Below are 20,233 nucleotides of genomic sequence, written 5' to 3'. Positions count from 1 at the left end.
GGCTATCCCCGCTTCAGTCGATCCTGAACTACGGCTGCCAGACTCATTCACCTTTCCAACCGCTCTGTCTCCGCCACCCCCCTCTGCCAATCCCTCCACTGGCTTCCGATTGCGCAACGGATCAAATTCAAAATCCTAACGCTGACGTACAAAGCTGTCCACCATACTGCCCCGAACTACATCACTGACCTAATATCCAAGTACCGCCCAGCACGCACACTCCGCTCCTCACAAGACCTCCTTCTCTCTAGTTCCCTGGTCTCCTCCTCCCATGCCCGCCTCCAGGACTTCTCCAGGGTGTCACCCATCCTCTGGAACTCCCTGCCCCAACCTATCAGATTATCACCTACTCTCCTCTCCTTTAGGCGCACCCTGAAAACCCATCTCTTCAGGGAAGCCTACCCCACCCCCTGCTAACTTGCCGACCTCCTCCACTCTTCCTACCACTCCATCCTCCACAGCTATCTCCTCCTGTGCCACCACCCCCTCCCTCCTAGATTGTAAGCTCGAAAGAGCAGGGCCCTCGATCCCCTCATGTTTTGCATTGTATTGGTATTGTTCTGTCACATGTTCTGTCCCCCTTTGTAATGTACAGCGCTGAGCGAACTATTGGCGCTTTATAAATACTGTATAATAATAATAATAATAATAATACATGGAGATCATATCCCCCCTTATGTATTATACATTGAGATCATATCCCCCTTATGTATTATACATGGAGATCATATCCCCCTTATGTATTATACATGGAGATCATATCCCCCCCTTATGTATTATACATGGTGATCATATCCCCCCTTGTGTATTATACATGTTGATCATATCCCCCCTTATGTGTTATACATGGAGATCATATCCCCCTTATGTATTATACATGGTGATCATATCCCCCCTTATGTATTATACATGGAGATCATATCCCCCCTTGTGTATTATACATGGAGATCATATCCCCCTTATGTATTATACATGGAGATCATATCCCCCCTTATGTATTATACATGGAGATCATATCCCCCCTTATCTATTATACATGGTGATCATACCCCCCTTATGTATTATACATGGAGATCATATCCCCCCTTATTTATTATACATGGAGATCATATCCCCCCTTATGTATTATACATGGTGATCATTTCCCCCCTTATTTATTATACATGGAGATCATATCCCCCCTTATGTATTATACATGGTGATCATATCCCCCCTTATTTATTATACATGGAGATCATATCCCCCTTATGTATTATACATGGAGATCATATCCCCCCTTATGTATTATACATGGTGATCATTTCCCCCCTTATTTATTATACATGGAGATCATATCCCCCCTTATGTATTATACATGGAGATCATATCCCCCCTTATCTATTATACATGGTGATCATACCCCCCTTATGTATTATACATGGAGATCATATCCCCCCTTATTTATTATACATGGAGATCATATCCCCCTTATGTATTATACATGGAGATCATATCCCCCCTTATGTATTATACATGGAGATCATATCCCCCTTATGTATTATACATGGAGATCATATCCCCCCTTATGTATTATACATGGAGATCATATCCCCCCCTTATGTATTATACATGGAGATCATATCCCCCCTTATGTATTATACATGGGGATCATATCTCCCTTATGTATTATACATGGGGATCATATCCCCCTTATATATTAAACATGGAGATCATATCCCCCCTTAATCTCCTCTTCTCAAGAGAGAATAAATTCAGTTCCTCTAATCTTTCCTCATAGCTGAGCTCCTCCATGCCTCTTATCAGTTTGGTTGCCCTTCTCTGTACTTTCTCCAGTTCCCCAATGTTCTTTTTGTGAATTGGTGCCCAAAACTGAACTGCATATTCCAGATGAGGTCTTACTAATGATTTGTACCAGGGGAAATGATATCTCTCTCTCTGGAGTCTATACCTCTCCTAATACAAGAGATGATTTTTCTCCCTTTAGAAGCCGCAGCTTGGCATTGCATGTCATTATTAAGCTTGTGATCTACCAGAACTCCCAGATCCTACTTAACCATTGATTCCCCCAGTTTTACCCCCCCGTATGTAATTCTCTCCAGCATTATGCTATAAAAAAAGTGGGATGCAGAAGGCACCACTCCATAGTCGATATTTCATGAATTACTTGCAAACTACAGGTGCAGTGCGAGGTAAACTCTGCAGTGTCCACTGGAAAGCACATATTTGTATTTGCTCTATGCTAATAACAGGCCCTTTATTATAGTATTCTTATCTTTCAAAACTTACTGGTGATGGGCTTTCAAGGAAGTAGCGTACAACATTTTTATAAATTGCATTTTATATATTTGTATTAACAATGTGACATCACTTTGCAGGTTGCAGTTACAATCAGTCAAGCTCAGAAACTCATAGGGGTCAATATTAATCCAGTGGTACATGTGAGAATTGGGGATGAAAAAAGACACACAATTACCCAAAAATCAACAAACTGCCCCTTTTACAATCAGGTCAGTAAGGGGTTAACAATTTCTACTACTTTTATCTTGCTTATTATGTTATATTTCTAGTGAAGATCTACCTTTAGGTGGTTTAGGTTGGCCAGATTATTGCAAAGCCAATATGGGCAGTGGTCAAGGGCGACAGGCTTGCAAGGGGCTGCCTATAGCCACCCACACATAATATTTTTTAGCAAATCAAGCTATATTGCAAATATATGCTTTGCTATTTTTACTTATTCCTGTTATGCTACTGATAATCCTGCAGTTTCTGTCACTACAGATTTCCTGATGGTTGATAAAGCCATGTGAGAAGTCAGAGAACTCAGTGTCTGGAGTTATGTAAAAAAAAAAAAGACACTCCTGACCAGGGGTGGACTGACAACTCATGGGGCCCCCAGACAATAGGGGATCATGGGGCCCCTGTGTCCTTGCCCAAACTCAAAAAAGCCTATGAAAAAGGTACCAGGGGCATCTCATGGGGCCCCCTACTGACCCCGGGCCCTCGGGCAGTGCCGAGTTTCCAAATGGTCAGTCCGCCCCTGCTCCAGACCACTGTCTACAATATATAATAAAGGTTCATCGTTAAAGCCAAAGCTTCGGTGATATTTCAGAGACAAAAAATAGGAAAACTGACGGTACTTACCATTAATGTGAGGTTCACCCACAGCCGTAATCTTCAGTAGCCGTGGGGGTTAATACAGCCGCTGGATATGTCATATGCGTTCGTCAAGAGAGCCGACTATGTTCGCCCTTTCTGCCCCACCTCCATTTATAGAAGCTATACTATAGCTTCCAAGAGTGGGAAGCACTCTATGAATGGTGGGCGGGTGGATGAATGAGAGGTCTATCTCATCCATTCACAGAGCACTTTTCATACAAGCTACAGTGCAGCTTCTATGAAGCGATGTGGGTGGTGGAAAGGGCGGACATAGTCAGTACTCTTGACAAGTGAATATGACAGGTCCAGCACTTGTGAACCAGTAATGGAAACTGTGCCACTTAGGCTACAAGGGAAATCAATCCTGTGTCCACCACTATGAGTGCAGGCCAGGGAAGGAGCTCCTCTCAGCTCCAAGCAATTGTTAAGCAATGGCTGGATCCCATGAAGCCGCTCATTTATGCAGACTCACTGGTATTGCGCCATACCCAACAGCTGTAATCCCCTGATGCTGCAGGGGTTAATGCAAGTGCTGGACCTGCTAAGCAAAGGATGGATCCCATGAAGCCCCACATTTATGCAGATCCACTGGTATTGCGCCATACCCCACATCTGTAATCCCCCGATGCTGCAGGGGTTAACGCTAGTGCTAGACCTGTTAAGCAATGGATGGATTCCATGAAGCCGCTCATTTATGCAGACCTGCTGGTGTTGGAATGAATGGTAGTCTCAGTCTGGACTCTCGCCTGACCACGCCTCCAATGCATTTCACTCTAAGGAGCAGAGTGAAACGCATTGGGGGCATTGGTCAATCAGTGATCACATGAATAGGTGTAAGCAAGATGTCACTTCTGACATCATTGCTTACTACTAGTGAAATCTGTGAATGATCACATGATACAAGGCTATTCACAACAGCCTTGTACCATGTAACAAGCTGTGACCAATCACAGCTCACACAGTATTTCTCAATGGCTGCAAAAATGCAGCCAGAGAGGAGAAATGATTGCCTTTATAGGTGTAAAAGCAATCGGTGTAATAAAAAAAAAATCTTCATCACCCCCCACAAGTAGTACAGTGTCAATATGGTGACACTGTACTGCTAGGGTGACAGTATGTTAAAAAAAAACATAAATAATAATATAAAAAAAATAAAAATGTAAAAAAAAGTTTTAAAAATTATAATTTTTGGTTATAAACTAATTTGGGTTATTTTTTTATACTAAAAAGATAACTGAATACATTTTGGCCAAGATTTATGAAGAAAGATTATTTATTTGCAAAATTTTATGAGAAAAACACTTTCAAAATTTTTGGACATTTTTATTTATATAGCAAATCACATAAAAATCCCAGCGGTGAATAAATACCACCGAAATAAAGTTTTATCTGTCTCAAAAAAATGCTAAAAAATTCATATGTGTTCACAGTATTGCATGACCGCACAATTGTCATTCAAAGTGTGATAGCGCTGAAAGCTGAAAATTGGCCTGGACAGGAAGGGGGTAAAAGTGTCCGGACAGGAAGTGGTTAAGTAAATCAACCACTATGTGTCATACAATCATTCTAAAATCTTTGAAGCATAGTTTGTGATCAGATATTTATATTCAGTGACATTTAAAATCTAAATTGAAATTTTCTTTTCCCATAGTATTTCGTGTTTGAGTTTCTTGAGCCTCGTGAGATTGTATTCGATAAACTTATTGAGATATCGGTGAGTTATAAAATGTTTATGCACTGAGCAGATGAGTATCTTTAAGTTATAGATCAGCTCCACCCAGGCATAATAATGTTTAGTATTGCAGTGCACATCAGGGGTTCAGGGATACTGGTATCATCTGAAACTTTGCAATGGATCTCATGTAACACCAGACTCTTGTTTCCAATTAAGGAATATCTAGAAAATGGTTATCACAGATTAATTTAACAGATCAATCCCCCTGAAAGTGGCATATTAGTTATAGGCAGGGCACCCTGCGCTGAACCATCTGTTGGCTTTTTTAAAATGTCTTAAGTATTCCATCAGTGAGGACTCCCTGCCATCAGTGGCATATTTATAAGAGGGCAAAAGGTTCAACTGCCCTGGGCCCCCTGACAGAAAGGGCCCCCTTTATACAAAAATAATCTAAATTATTAAAAACAAATTGTATAAAATAATAATACATAAATGCAAAAGAAATATAAAATATGTAATAATAAAAAAATTACTTTCTTCTATTAAATGTATCTTGGAAAGTATGTTTTTTGTCTATCAAAATAAAAATATATATGAAAAGTGAGCGCTCTCTCGACAGCAGCCAATGCACCCAAAGGCAATCCCAGCAAAACCTTCAAACATACACAGAAAATAAAAGGTGCGGCGCTGATAGATATAGCATAGGGTCTATATGCTCATGTGTATCTTAAATGATCAGAAGACACACTGTGATGTATAACAGAAAATAGTAATAATTATGAACATAAAGTAGATATAAATGTAATGTCCAGACAAACAGACGCAGGATCTTGCATAGAAGCTACTAAGCCCAGGATCCCACGGTAAAATTGCGCACTCACCGGACACGCTAAATAATAATTATTTAGCGTGTCCGGTGAGTGCGCAATTTTACCGTGGGATCCTGGGCTTAGTAGCTTCTATGCAAGATCCTGCGTCTGTTTGTCTGGACATTACATTTATATCTACTTTATGTTCATAATTATTACTATTTTCTGTTATACATCACAGTGTGTCTTCTGATCATTTAAGATACACATGAGCATATAGACCCTATGCTATATCTATCAGCGCCGCACCTTTTATTTTCTGTGTATGTTTTTTGTCTGTTATCATCTGTAAAAGTTTTTTCTGTGGACTGGTATATTGTATCAATTTTATATTTCAATATTTTTATTGAAAATCTGTAAAAACAGTATACAGAAATATAGAAAACTTAACCCACCCACATGATGAGTTGTAGCAAAACAATCAAAGTCATGAAATATATAGGCACATAATAATACATCGACCAATAATGTAGTAAACAATATATTGTATCAATTTTAAAAACTAATTTTGGCAGCTGAAATAAACGACACATAGAGTGATCAACTGTAGCTGATGACTTTTAAAAAATAGACACTCACCTGTCCCTCGATCCAGCAGTGTCCTCACCACAGCCGATTTCACCGGCCATCCTCTCTCCCCAGTGCTGTCATCTTCAGTGTAAGCATCCGGCTGTGCATGCGTGAGTAGCACTGCACCTTGTGAATGGTCCCGTAGTCTTCTGGGACCTGTCACGTGTCCCAGAAGACTGTGGGGAGGGAAAGAGGGAGCACAACTTCTGCTTCTGATTACCTAGGTCAGTGGTGGGCAACCTTTTTTTTCAACTGAGCCAAATCTCACCAAAACCACAATTGAAATTTATTTTGAGAGCCACATTTTTAAAACTGAAAATACATAGGATGGTACACTGTTTTTAGTTTCAATAAGTTTTTATAGTAATTCATCCCCCATAGTAATTCATCCCCCATATAGTAATTCATCCCCCATAGTAATTCATTCCCCATATTAAGTCCCCAAGTCCCCCCTGTGTCAATTCACTTACCTTTGCTCCGCGCGTTCCTCTCGCCGTTTTCCCGCGCCGTTCCGGTCTTCAGGGCGGACTGTGAGAGGAGCCTAGCTCCCCTCACGCTCGTCACGCTGCCCCGCCTACACACATCCTGACAGCCACATCCGCGGGCCGGATTAAAAGGTCCTGACTTTTGGGGCGGCCGCCCGAGAGGAGGGAGGGGAGCGGGCGCCCGGCACACAGAAGAGCCGCATTAGCGTGTGTAAAGAGCTGCATGTGGCTCGCAAGCCGCGGCTTGCCGACCACTGACCTAGGTGATTGCAGCAGAAGTGGGAGTGGGTTCCTGTCAAAATTGGGTACCCGCTCCCCAAAGGTGCCAATCCTTAATGGGGATTGGGGGATGAGGCCCTAAAGCAGAACTTTCCCTTTTTGGGTGGAGCTCCACTTTAAGGAAGGTGGCCTATTACTGTGTGTGTGCACACATGACTTCAGAAATGACGTTGTGTCATACATTTTAAAAATGTGTGACTGCCATTGAGAATGTAAACCAACTCTGTGTATGAGGGGTCTTGCAGACCTGAAGTGCCCCGGTTCCCTAAGGTCTAAATCTGGCCCTACCTGCCATAACTCCCAACTCTGTATCTGACCACCTGGGAGTTTTGTGTGTTTTAGTCCACCTTTGTGTGTTTTAAAACCTCTTATTACATACTTCATAATATAAAATAATTACAATTTCATCAAGAAGGGCAGAAACCAATCATAACTGGCACAGAAGGAGTGCAAAACGGGAACTTGGTGCAGACAATCCTAGTCAGAAATTAACCTAGGAAGGGCACAGATTCAAAAAACGAACCACTAAGCCACCCTACTGGTGTCTCTTGGGTTACATGCTTGAGTGTTCATACAATGCATATGTATATCACCTAGACAATGAACTGGTACCAGGAAGACTGATTCTTGTGAAAATTTCTGAAAAATTATACACAGTAGTTGTTTTCTACTGCACGTTGCTCTACTGCATAAACCAAATGAATCAATAAATACTTCCTGTATTTTATACACCTGTACAGTAGGGAATCATTAGGGATGAGGGTACAGGTTTGGTGCTACCATGATTGATTTACGGTCTGTCCAAGAAAACTTTACTGTACCACAACAAGACAGTTTTAAAGCATCTCCTGGGCAATGTAATTAAAATGTTTGTGTTTTTCAGTGTTGCTTTTAAAATACCATAAGGTATGCATCTCTGAAGGCATTTTTTTGCATTGGTACTTGACCCCCATGGTAGTGCCCTCATTCACACACCTTTTTTGACAGTAATTTGCTTATTAGTCCAAAAAATAGCCAGAACTACTTACTAATAAGATTCCCCCCCCCTTAGACTTCAATGGCGTTTTGCCGCTATGTTTGGGTTTTGTGAATTTTGCCAAACCCTGGCAGATTCACTTATCATAGCTTAGCATGTCAATTTCAGCACCTCTTATGATGTTCAGAAAGCTGATGTTTATTATTCTTATTTTTCGCCTTCCCTGGTTTCTTCTTTCCGTCCTCAGTTGGTGGTGGGTTTTCTTGATGAAATTTGTTTTTAAGCTAGTTGAATTTGCAACAAAATTGCATACTGTGCAGTTTTAATTGAAAATGCATCTGTGGTTGATATTTGGCTGACTTCCTTTAGCCCTGTACTGGCTTCCTATTTGCCACTAAAAGTGATTGTTGTCCTTCCAGGACAAATGGAAGATACAGGGTGTAGAATGGTTGTCCTCCCTGGACAACCGGAATATACAAGGTGTAGGGTGTTTATCCTCCCTGAGCAACTGAAAGATACAAGGTGTAGAATTTTTGTCCTCCCTGGGAAACTGAAAGATACAAGGTGTAGGATGGTTGTCCTCCCTGGGCAAATGGAAGATTCAAGATGTAGGATGGTTGTCCTTCTTGGGTAACTGGAGGATACAAAGTGTAGGATGGTTATCCTTCTTGGGCAACTGGAGGATACAGGGTGTAGGATGGTAGCAACTGGAAGATACAAGGTGTAGGATGGTTATCCTTCCTGGGCAACTGGAAGATACAAGGTGTAGGATTTTTGTCCTCCCTGGGCAACTGAAAGATACAACGTGTAGGATGGTTGCCTTCCCTGAGCAACTGGAAGATATGAGGTGTAAAATGGTTATACTCCCTGGGCAACTGAAAGATACAAGGTTTAGGATGGTTGTCCTTCCTGGGCAACTGGAAGATACAAGGTGTATGATGGTTGTCCTCACTGGACAACTGGAAGATACAATGTGTAGGATGGTTTGTCTTCCTTGGACAACTGAGAGATACAAGGTGTAGGATGGTTGTCCTCCCTGCACAACTGCAAGATACGAGGTGTAGGAGGGGGCAGAAAATACATCAATTGAAGAAGATGTGATCAATGTTTGTATATTAGGGAAGTTGTGGGGGTAAGGGGGTGTTTTTAAAAGTAAAGAAAACATGCAAAGAGCCATGAACCCATGCATTTTCTTTCATTTCCATAGACACGCTTTTTAACTGTGATTTAGGCCCTATTCACATTTGTGCATTGTAAAAAAAGCCTTGCTTGCTGAATCTTTGAAAATCATGCGTTGCATACAGAAACTTGTCCAAAACACATGTAAAGCCCCTGTAAAAGTGCTTGCGTACATAGCATGCAGATGTGATTCCAAAATAAAACATAACGTGCCAGCTGATACTTCTTCACACTGCAAGGAATAAAAGAATCTGATTTCTCTACATTACAGTCTATGTCTCTTCCCAGGTTGTTCATGCCAAGTTGATACCAATTTTTGGAACACACATTGGATCATTTAAAATAGATATTGGAACTGTCTATCACCAACAAGGTACAGTAACCAGCATGATTCCTGCATACAGTGCCAAATAAATATACTGTTATACACAAGCTATATAATCAAATGCTGTATTTTAAGAAAAAGTCCTTTTTTAGAAAAACTTTTATTTTTTTTTAAATATTTGCCAACTGTAATGATAAGGCCCACACTCAATCTGTTTTTTTCAGATCACAGATTTCTGCAGAAATGGGCAGTGCTTACTGATCCTAAAGATACTCGAGCAGGTATAAAAGGGTTTGTGAAATGCAATCTGTCTGTAGTAACAAAGGGAGAGACAATGGCTGCGCCTCCATCGACCTCAAGCAGCCAAAATGATGACATTGAAAAGTAAGTTTAAAATATCTAACTGTAGTCCCAACTCACCAGATTCCTTTCACCATCATGAATCACAGCAAACTGCACTTACCCACTGATAAACATTCGGTGCACACACCATGCTGAACCATGGTCCAGAAGTCCATCAATTGAGTGTTTCCTAATGCTAAAATTCCCTTTTAAAGACTAATGTCTAAAGAATCAGTCCATGAAAAAACAATGTTTTACTCCAAATGAACACTAGTGGCTTGAATCAACCATTATCTTCTTCTGTCTGAAGACCCCAGAAGATCTTCCAACCCAGGCTCCTCAAACCACAGGCCAATGAAACACTCAGTAGTGCAATTACATACCATAATCATGAATTTATAAGTAAATTATTTTGAGATACACTATATTGCCAAAAAGTATTGGGATGCCTGGCTTTACACGCATATGCACTGTTCAATATTGAGATGTCCCACCCTTTGCAGCTATACCAGCTTCAACTCTTCTGGGAAGGCTGTTCACAAGGTTTAGGAGGGTGTCTATGGGAATGTTTGACCATTCTTCCAGAAGCACATTTGTGAGGTTAGGCACTGATTTCGGACGAGAAGGCCTGGCTCGCAGTCTCAACTCTAATTCATCCCAAAGTTGTTCTTAGGTTGAGGACAAGACTCTGCAGGCCAGTCAAGCTCCTCCACCCCAAAATCACTCATCTATATTTTTATGGACCTTGCTTTGTGCACTGGTGCTCAGTCATGTTGGAACAGGAAGGGGCTATCCCCAAACTGTTCCCACAAAGTTGGGAGCATGAAATTGTGCAAAATGTATTGGTATCCTGAATCCTTAAGATTTCCCTTCACTGGAACTAAAGGGCCAAGCCCAACCCCTGAAAAACAACCCCACACCATAATCCTCCCTCCACCAAACTTTACTCTTGGCACAATGCAGTCAGGCAAGTACTGTTCTCCTGGCAACCATCAGACACGTCGATCAGATTGCCAGACAGAGAAGAGTGATCCGTCACTCCAGAGAACACATCTCCGTTGCTCTAGAGTCCAGTGGCTGCATGCTTTACTACACTGCATTCAATGCTTTGCATTGCACTTGGTGATATAAGGCTTGGATGTAGCTGCTAGGCCATGGAAACCCATTCCATGAAGCTCTCTATGCACTGCTGTGGTGCTAATCTGAAGGCCACACGAAGTTTGGAGGTCTGTAGCTATAGACTCTGCAGACAGTTGGTGACTTCATGCGCTGACCCCGCTCTGTCTTGTTACGTGGCCTACCACTTCCTGGCTGAGTTGCTGTTGTCCCCAGTTGCTTCCACTTTGTTATAATACAACTAACAGTTGCCTGTGGAATATTTATCTAGAAAGGAAATTTCACAGATGGACTTATTGCACAGGTGGCAACCTATCATGGTACCACGCTTGAATTCACTGAGCTCTTGAGAGATTCTTTCACAAATGATTGTAGAAGCAGTCTGTATGCCTAGGTGCTTGATTTTATACACCTGTGGCCATGGAGGTGATTGGAACACCTTAAACCAATGATTTAGAGGGCTGGCCCAGTACTTTTGGAAATATAGTGTATGTTGGCATTTAGGAAACCTGACAGTTATATTCAGTGTCAGTTATACAAGAAATAAGGTCTCCTCCTGATTTACCTGAGGAGTATCAAGGTTCCTTGTGCATTCTCTGTTGAATGAACTATGAAATAAGACATGGGGACTGAAGTGCAAGAGAACGCATTGCAGAGGCTCTTAATATACACAGCATAATAGTTTATTCATGTCATAAGAATCTACAGTGCCTTGAAAAAGTATTCTTACCCCTTGAAATTTTCCACATTTTGTCATGTTACAACCAAAAATGTAAATATATTTGATGTTTGGTGATAGACCAACACAAAGTGACACATAATTGTGAAGTGGAAGGAAAATGATAAATGGTTTTTTACAAATAAATATGTGAAAAGTGTGGCATGTATTTTTATTCAGCCCCCTGGAGTCAATACTTTGTAGAACCACCTTTCGCTGCAATTACAGCTGCAAGTCTTTTTGGGGATGTCTCTACCAGCTTTGCACATCTAGAGAGGGACATTTTTGCCCATTCTTCTTTGCAAAATAGCTCAAGCTCTGTCAGATTGGATGGAGAGCGTCTGTGAACAGCAATTTTCAAGTCTTGACACAGATTTTCAATTGGATTTAGGTCTGGACTTTGGGCCATTCTAACACATGAATATGCTTTGATCTAAACCATTCCATTGTAGCTCTGGCTGTATGTTTAGGGTCGTTGTCCTGCTGGAAAGTGAACCTCTGCCCCAGTCTCAAGTCTTTTGCAGACTCTAACAAGTTTTTATCTGAGATTGCCCTGTATTTGGCACCATCCATCTTCCCATCAACTCTGATCAGCTTCCTTGTCCCGGCTGAAGAAAAGCATATGCACATCATGATGCTGCCACCACCATGTTTCACAGTGGGGATGGTGTGTTCGGGGTGATGTGCAGTGTAGTATTCCACCACACATAGCGTTTTGCTTTTAGGCCAAAAAGTAACATTTTGGTCTCATCTGACCAGAACACCTTCTTCCACATGTTTGGTATGTCCCCCACATGGTTTCTCGCAAACTGGACTTCTTACGGATTTCTTTCAACAATGGCTTTCTTCTTGCCACTCTTCCACAAAGGCCAGATTTGTGGAGTGCATGACTAATAGTTGTCCTGTGGACAGATTCTCCCACCTGAGCTGTGGATCTCTGCAGCTCCTCCAGAGTTACCATGGGCCTTTTGGCTGCTTCTCTGATTAATGCTCTCCTTGCCCAGTCTGTCAGTTTACGTGGATGGCCATGTCTTGGTAACTTTGCAGTTGTGCCATACTCTTTCCATTGAACAATGCTCCATGAGATGTTCAAAGCTTGCAATATTTTTTACATAACCTAACCCTGCTTTAAACTTCTCCACACCTGTCCTGTCTGACCATTTGGAAACTCGGGCACTGCCCGAGGGCCCGGGGTCAGTAGGGGGCCCCATGAGATGCCCCTGGTACCTTTTCATAGGCTTTTTTGAGTTTGGGCAAGGACACAGGGGCCCCATGATCCCCTATTGCCCGGAGGCCCCATGAGTTGTCAGTCCGCCCCTGTGATGTGCATACCTCAAGAAGCTGCAAGAGCAGATACAGTTTGGGTGGTGCACGGTGGGGGACAGGCCTGTAGTAAAAATCTTTAAGAATGCAAACACACAAAAAACAAAGGGTCGTTTCAAATTGTGCAGAATGGAAAAAGTGGGGGTTGCAGGGAGAAAAAACTCCCTTTTTGAGAATTAGGTAGTCTGGTAAGCTGCTAGCTGAAAAAAATTTAATTCTAAGAGTACTTGCTAATAATTTGACTAAAAAAAGTAAAGATAATTACAAAGCACTATGCCTTCCCCCTTAAAAATTAAAAATGGTTATTTTTCTTTACAGTTACATGTGGATTTGTGCCCTCCACAGTCAGGTCTACTTCAGGATTATATAATGTCATCATTTTGTTTTTTGTAGGAACTTATTGCTCCCCAGAAGGATTCCAGCCGAGAGGCCATGGTCAAAAGTCAGTGTTAAAATCTATAAAGCTGAAGGGTTACCAAGCATGAGTGAAGGCATCGTGGGAGGTTTTTCTAAGATCATGGGGGACAAGAAGGTCTTCATTGATCCATATGTACAGGTTTTCTTTGCTGGTCAGCAGGTATGGTCCAACATCTTTACTGTATATCAGTCTAGATGTACAGTATATCTCTCAGTGGCTCTTATTGATTGTCTTTATTCTTGTAGTACCGGTCTATAGCAAAAAATTTTACAAAGTGTAGATGAGCTTGCAGTTTAAGCTCCCATACATGGTGAAGCTGGCCATAAACATTGCTAACTGTTTGCACAATCTCTTAGATCTACCAAAACCATTTTATGTAAGGCCCCACCTATACAACCCATTTATTTTGTTTTGAGTTTTGTGTTAAAAAAAACAGTAAGTACCTCTCACATGAAGAGATTGTGTTTGAAGATCAGCAAGGCCATCTGTTGGTGTGGTTCCATCCCTGGTGGCATCAAAATGGTATAAAAATTTAAATTCCATTTAAAGGAGGGCTATAGGAATAACTTTTTTTAATTTTAGAAAGAGTAAAGGATGGCTATAATCCTTGTCAGATTTTGTTTTGCCATCTATGTCCCCTTGGGGAGATTTACGTTCACTTCTTGTGCCAGAGCCAAAACAGAAAGTGAGAGTAAATCTCTGTAATTAAGGGAATCCCTTGGAGCCCCAAGGTCACCAGAACTAGTGTCTCTGTTGGAAGATTTCCCCTCTATTACTTTTCTGGGGACAGGACAAAATTTGGGATTTTCTTTACATTCACTATCAATGATAATGGTAAACAGGACAAATAGAGAGGGTGTCCCTAACGTGGACACATACAGCAATAAAAACCTTATAGGTGTTCTAGTCCATCTCCTCTCTATTCAAAACTTAAAAAATACTTTGCTTTTAGTTATACCTTAAAGTAGAACTATGGCTTCCCATTAAGAAAAGAATGTGCTGCAGCACTTTATTTTAAGCACATTTACCGTTTTTTCTTAGTCCTCCTGCAAGGTACCACAAATACCTATTGATCCTGCTAGTGAGGTCCATCTAATGCAGCTTCCTCTGATGGTGTGGCAACAATGCTGCACTACTCCTCAATTCGGAGCAGAGTTGCCACTCTCAAGTAGGTTGCCCTTGCTTGGACTACAGTGGGGTGAGAACATTTTGCAGGGGTGAGTCAGCATTGTCACAGCTGATTTCCAAGTCTGTAGCCTGTCAATCATCATCTGGCCACACCTAGTCTTGTCCCCTGCTTTTTGGATTGGCTTCACTGTCTCTGTTGCTGAAACCCTCCTACTCTGAGCTGCAGTGTCTGGGAAGGGGAGCGTGTGGGACACAAATAAAGAAGGATTTGTCTCAGCCAGGGAAGGAAAAAAAAGTTTTTTGATTACATTGTGAGTGTTGTGCATCTCAGTAACTGGATTTAGTGCTTGTTTAGTCTGTTATATAGGAGCCTTGTTGTACAATTCCCTCTGTCTGTCTAGACTTTGGTACAAACAAATTACATGATGTGTCAGTCATTGACTAGGGGTTTGTACAGCCTCTGTAGCACAGTTGCATTACATTTGTGATTGATAATACTGTTAAATTAATTGATGAATAGTTTTTGCAGCCAAAAGCCCAACTGTCCTGCTAACCTTTTTGTTATTTAGGGAGAAACCTCTGTGGAAACTGACACCAACATCCCAGAATGGAACGAGCAAATCATTTTCATTGAACTTTTCCCTCCTCTTTCTCGGAAGATAAAAATTCAGGTCCTGGATGATGCTCACATTGGGGATGTGGCTGTGGCCACTCATTTTATTGATCTGCAGCAGATATCTGACCCAAGCAAAAATGGTGAGACAAATAGTTCACGGTCACAATAAAGGCACAGTTAGGCTAGGGTGCTGAACAAATGTATAAATATAAATATACATAAACTTCATTTTTTTAGAAAGCTAATTAAAATAGATAGGACATGTCTTCTTTCACATATTTGTGTATATAAATCCCTTACGTTAGAGAATGTCTAAATAACAACCAACTTTTGCTGAGATTGTGATTCACAACTCACCAAAAGTTGATTTTCAAATAGTGCTATAGCTAAGCAGCTGCTTTCAGTCACATGGAGTTTACTTTGTATTCTTGACATAGGCAGCTGACATATTACCACCCAGGAATGTATCAGCTTTGAGCACCTTCAGTTTTGGCTTCCATAGTCTAGTTCAGCTTTACTCAACCATTTTATCACAGAGGACACCTTGAGATAGTTTCCAGGTTCCAGGGAATCATCAACTCATAGTGTAATAGTGTTATCATTGGGAGCCCCCCTACCTATATTGGAGGTCAGTGGAAGGAAGGACCGCTTACAAAGAGGGTTAATGGAAAGAATGCTAGTTACAGTAACGGTCACTGGGAACAGTGCCCTTTACAAAGAAGTGAAAGACCATTAGTGTCAGTGGTCGCTTACTTGAAAGAGAAGAACCACACCACTGGTCTCATACCACTTGCTCTACAGAGTGGTATCGGAGCAGGAACTATACAGGCACCTTCAGATGGGAGATCAATTTGCAACTAGCAAAACCTAGAGGAACCCTTGTGTTCCAAGGATCTCTACTTGAAAAACGACTGGTCTAGACGCACTAAAACAGCCAAGCAAAATAATTTACACTAGTAGTACAAAAACCTTCTTTTTCTAACATACATGGAAGCTGTTCCTCCAAGCCTACACGCATCTTAATTTTCTATTTCTTTGTCTTTAGCTGGCTTTAACCCAACATTTGGCCCAGCCTGGGTCAATTTGTATGGGTCTCCTCAGAACTATACACTGAGAGATGTCCATCGGGATCTGAACGAAGGTCTTGGCGAGGGGATCTTCTACCGAGGTCGGATCCTGGTTTCTGTAACACTAGAGTTATTCTCCAATAATAGCAATCAGGAGAAGAAGCCCTTGCAAGCCCTCAAAAATGCCTTCAGTAAGCTGAAGATGAAGAAAAAAAGCAAAAAAGCACAGGAGAAGGATAAAGAAAATGCAGCCGCTGCTTCAGCAGCAGCAGAGGGTGCTGATGGAGAAGATGGCTCAGAAAATGCTGAACAGCCAAACGCTGTCACTGTGGAAGTGGATGATATCCTGCCCTTGCCAGAGGTACCCAGAGCACAAGGGAGGATTTATGGGAATTGGGAAGGGGTCTGTAGGTTGAATGCATTCATAAATGCTATGAACATGCAGGTTTATCCTAATATCATAGTCCTACTATCAAGGGCCAGTTCAAACAAACCTTATATTCCAGCTTTGGGGTGACAGGTTTCTGGAATTCTATTGGTGAGACTTCTGCGCTTGCTTTCACAGGTCCTTCACACCCATTATTAAAGGAGTCTTACCCTTTCTGCTATGTTTACATCATAAAGAATGCAAATTGGTGGGGTATTGACTTAGGGGGTGATGGCTTACAATATCAAGTTTAAATAAGAAGCATGTTCTGATAGCAGCATATGCATACCAAAGGCTTACCAGAAGTGCCGTACACAATTTTAATAAAGTCCTATGCCATTTGTATTTGATCTTTATCCTTTTTTTCACACAGAATGCTTTAGGGGTAAAGGAGCAATTCCTTCTGTTTGGAGTGCTATTTGAGGTCACAATGATGGACCCCAGTATTGGAAACAAAACTGTCAAATTTGAATTCTCCATAGGTGAGTATTAATGGTTTTCTGATAGCTCTAAAAAAACGTTCTGAGATTTAATATTTAAAGTGAATGTATAGCCTGCATGTATATATGTATTTAGTATATATTGTTATTTTTTAAGTTAACCTTTTCAGTCATGTAAATGAAAAAAGTACATACAATTTTTCAATATTTACCACAGCCAAGAAGTACAAGGCTAGTATTCCAGGTTCTAAGAAGTACTATCTACTAGGCTGTGAATAGCCTGAATGATATGTATAGAGATGAGCGAATCGAAGTATCCGAAGTGGAATTCGAGTCGAATATCGGAAAAATTTCGATTCGTGCCGAATCCGAAAAACAGCCTAATTCGGACGCGCGAATCGAAATTTTTCCGAAAATGGCGGCTGACATGTGCGGCGACGGAGCGGGGATGTCGGGGAAGGCGCGCAGACAAGGCGCGCTGCCCCATAATGCATTCCTCAACGACATGTGATCGCATCAGCCAATCAGCAGCCAGCCAGCCAGCACTGTGTAATGGTCGAGGTATATATAGCGGCCATTTTGGAAATCTTCATTTGCCTGCAGTCATTGAACAGAGGCAGACCGCTCTGTACTAGGGACAGGGACAGAGTTAGGGCCACAGAAACGAGAATTGGGGACAGAGAGAAGTTACTTAGGGACAGAGAACCATTACTCAGGGACACAGACTTGTTAATGAGGGCCACAGAATCGTTATTTAGGGACAAAGAAACGCTAGTTAGGGCCACAGAATTCATACTCAGGGACAGACAGAATTGTTACTCAGTGCCAGAGAATTGTTACTTAGGGCCACAGAAACGTTATTAGGGCCACAGAATTTTTACTCAGGGACAGACAGAATTGTTACTGAGTGCCAGAGAATTGTTACTCAGGGACAGACAGAATTGTTACTGAGTGCCAGAGAATTCTTACTCAGGGCCACAGAATTCATTCTCAGGGACAGACAGAATTGTTACTCAGGGACAGACAGAATTGTTACTGAGTGCCAGAGAATTGTTACTCAGGGACAGACAGAATTGTTACTGAGTGCCAGAGAATTGTTACTCAGGGACAGACAGAATTGTTACTGAGTGCCAGAGAATTGTTACTCAGGGACAGACAGAATTGTTACTGAGTGCCAGAGAATTGTTACTCAGGGACAGACAGAATTGTTACTGAGTGCCAGAGAATTGTTACTCGCACAGACACAAAATTGTTACTTGCACAGACACAGAATTGTTACTCGCACAGACACAGAATTGTTACTCAGGGCCACAGAATTCATACTCAGGGACAGACAGAATTGTTACTGAGTGCCAGAGAATTGTTACTCAGGGACAGACAGAATTGTTACTGAGTGCCAGAGAATTGTTACTCAGGGACAGACAGAATTGTTACTGAGTGCCAGAGAATTGTTACTCGCACAGACACAAAATTGTTACTTGCACAGACACAGAATTGTTACTCGCACAGACACAGAATTGTTACTCAGGGCCACAGAATTCATACTCAGGGACAGACAGAATTGTTACTGAGTGCCAGAGAATTGTTACTCAGGGACAGACAGAATTGTTACTGAGTGCCAGAGAATTGTTACTCAGGGACAGACAGAATTGTTACTGAGTGCCAGAGAATTGTTACTCAGGGACAGACAGAATTGTTACTGAGTGCCAGAGAATTGTTACTCAGGGACAGACAGAATTGTTACTGAGTGCCAGAGAATTGTTACTCGCACAGACACAAAATTGTTACTTGCACAGACACAGAATTGTTACTCGCACAGACACAGAATTGTTACTCAGGGCCACAGAATTCATACTCAGGGATAGACAGAATTGTTACTGAGTGCCAGAGAATTGTTACTCAGGGACAGACAGAATTGTTACTGAGTGCCAGAGAATTGTTACTCAGGGACAGACAGAATTGTTACTGAGTGCCAGAGAATTGTTACTCGCACAGACACAAAATTGTTACTTGCACAGACACAGAATTGTTACTCGCACAGACACAGAATTGTTACTCAGGGCCACAGAATTCATACTCAGGGATAGACAGAATTGTTACTGAGTGCCAGAGAATTGTTACTCAGGGACAGACAGAATTGTTACTGAGTGCCAGAGAATTGTTACTCAGGGACAGACAGAATTGTTACTGAGTGCCAGAGAATTGTTACTCGCACAGACACAAAATTGTTACTTGCACAGACACAGAATTGTTACTCGCACAGACACAGAATTGTTACTCAGGGCCACAGAATTCATACTCAGGGACAGACAGAATTGTTACTGAGTGCCAGAGAATTGTTACTCAGGGACAGACAGAATTGTTACTGAGTGCCAGAGAATTGTTACTCAGGGACAGACAGAATTGTTACTGAGTGCCAGAGAATTGTTACTCAGGGACAGACAGAATTGTTACTGAGTGCCAGAGAATTGTTACTCAGGGACAGACAGAATTGTTACTGAGTGCCAGAGAATTGTTACTCGCACAGACACAAAATTGTTACTTGCACAGACACAGAATTGTTACTCGCACAGACACAGAATTGTTACTCAGGGCCACAGAATTCATACTCAGGGATAGACAGAATTGTTACTGAGTGCCAGAGAATTGTTACTCAGGGACAGACAGAATTGTTACTGAGTGCCAGAGAATTGTTACTCAGGGACAGACAGAATTGTTACTGAGTGCCAGAGAATTGTTACTCGCACAGACACAAAATTGTTACTTGCACAGACACAGAATTGTTACTCGCACAGACACAGAATTGTTACTCAGGGCCACAGAATTCATACTCAGGGACAGACAGAATTGTTACTGAGTGCCAGAGAATTGTTACTCAGGGACAGACAGAATTGTTACTGAGTGCCAGAGAATTGTTACTCGCACAGACACAAAATTGTTACTTGCACAGACACAGAATTGTTACTCGCACAGACACAGAATTGTTACTCAGGGCCACAGAATTCATACTCAGGGACAGACAGAATTGTTACTGAGTGCCAGAGAATTGTTACTCAGGGACAGACAGAATTGTTACTGAGTGCCAGAGAATTGTTACTCGCACAGACACAAAATTGTTACTTGC

General features: G+C 41.7%; 1 protein-coding gene across 1 annotated transcript in view; it reads left to right on the top strand.

The window, feature by feature from the left end:
• The window catches only part of LOC149465757 (fer-1-like protein 4), a 213,680-nt gene that overhangs the window by 77,323 nt on the left and 116,124 nt on the right, over positions 1–20,233 (top strand). Inside the window, exons 9-16 of the mRNA XM_089673264.1 lie at positions 2,376–2,507; positions 4,808–4,870; positions 9,478–9,562; positions 9,739–9,898; positions 13,407–13,590; positions 15,129–15,315; positions 16,221–16,603; positions 17,043–17,151. Of these exons, the coding sequence (XP_089529390.1) occupies positions 2,376–2,507; positions 4,808–4,870; positions 9,478–9,562; positions 9,739–9,898; positions 13,407–13,590; positions 15,129–15,315; positions 16,221–16,603; positions 17,043–17,151 (1,303 nt within the window). The remainder of the gene's footprint in view (positions 1–2,375; positions 2,508–4,807; positions 4,871–9,477; positions 9,563–9,738; positions 9,899–13,406; positions 13,591–15,128; positions 15,316–16,220; positions 16,604–17,042; positions 17,152–20,233) is intronic.

The sequence above is a fragment of the Staurois parvus genome, unplaced genomic scaffold, assembly GCF_062004578.1.
Source record: "Staurois parvus isolate SC_StPar_1 unplaced genomic scaffold, SC_StPar_1.0 ptg000137l, whole genome shotgun sequence".
NCBI classification, from domain to species: domain Eukaryota; kingdom Metazoa; phylum Chordata; class Amphibia; order Anura; family Ranidae; genus Staurois; species Staurois parvus.
This window is presented reverse-complemented; position numbering and strand designations above follow the sequence as displayed.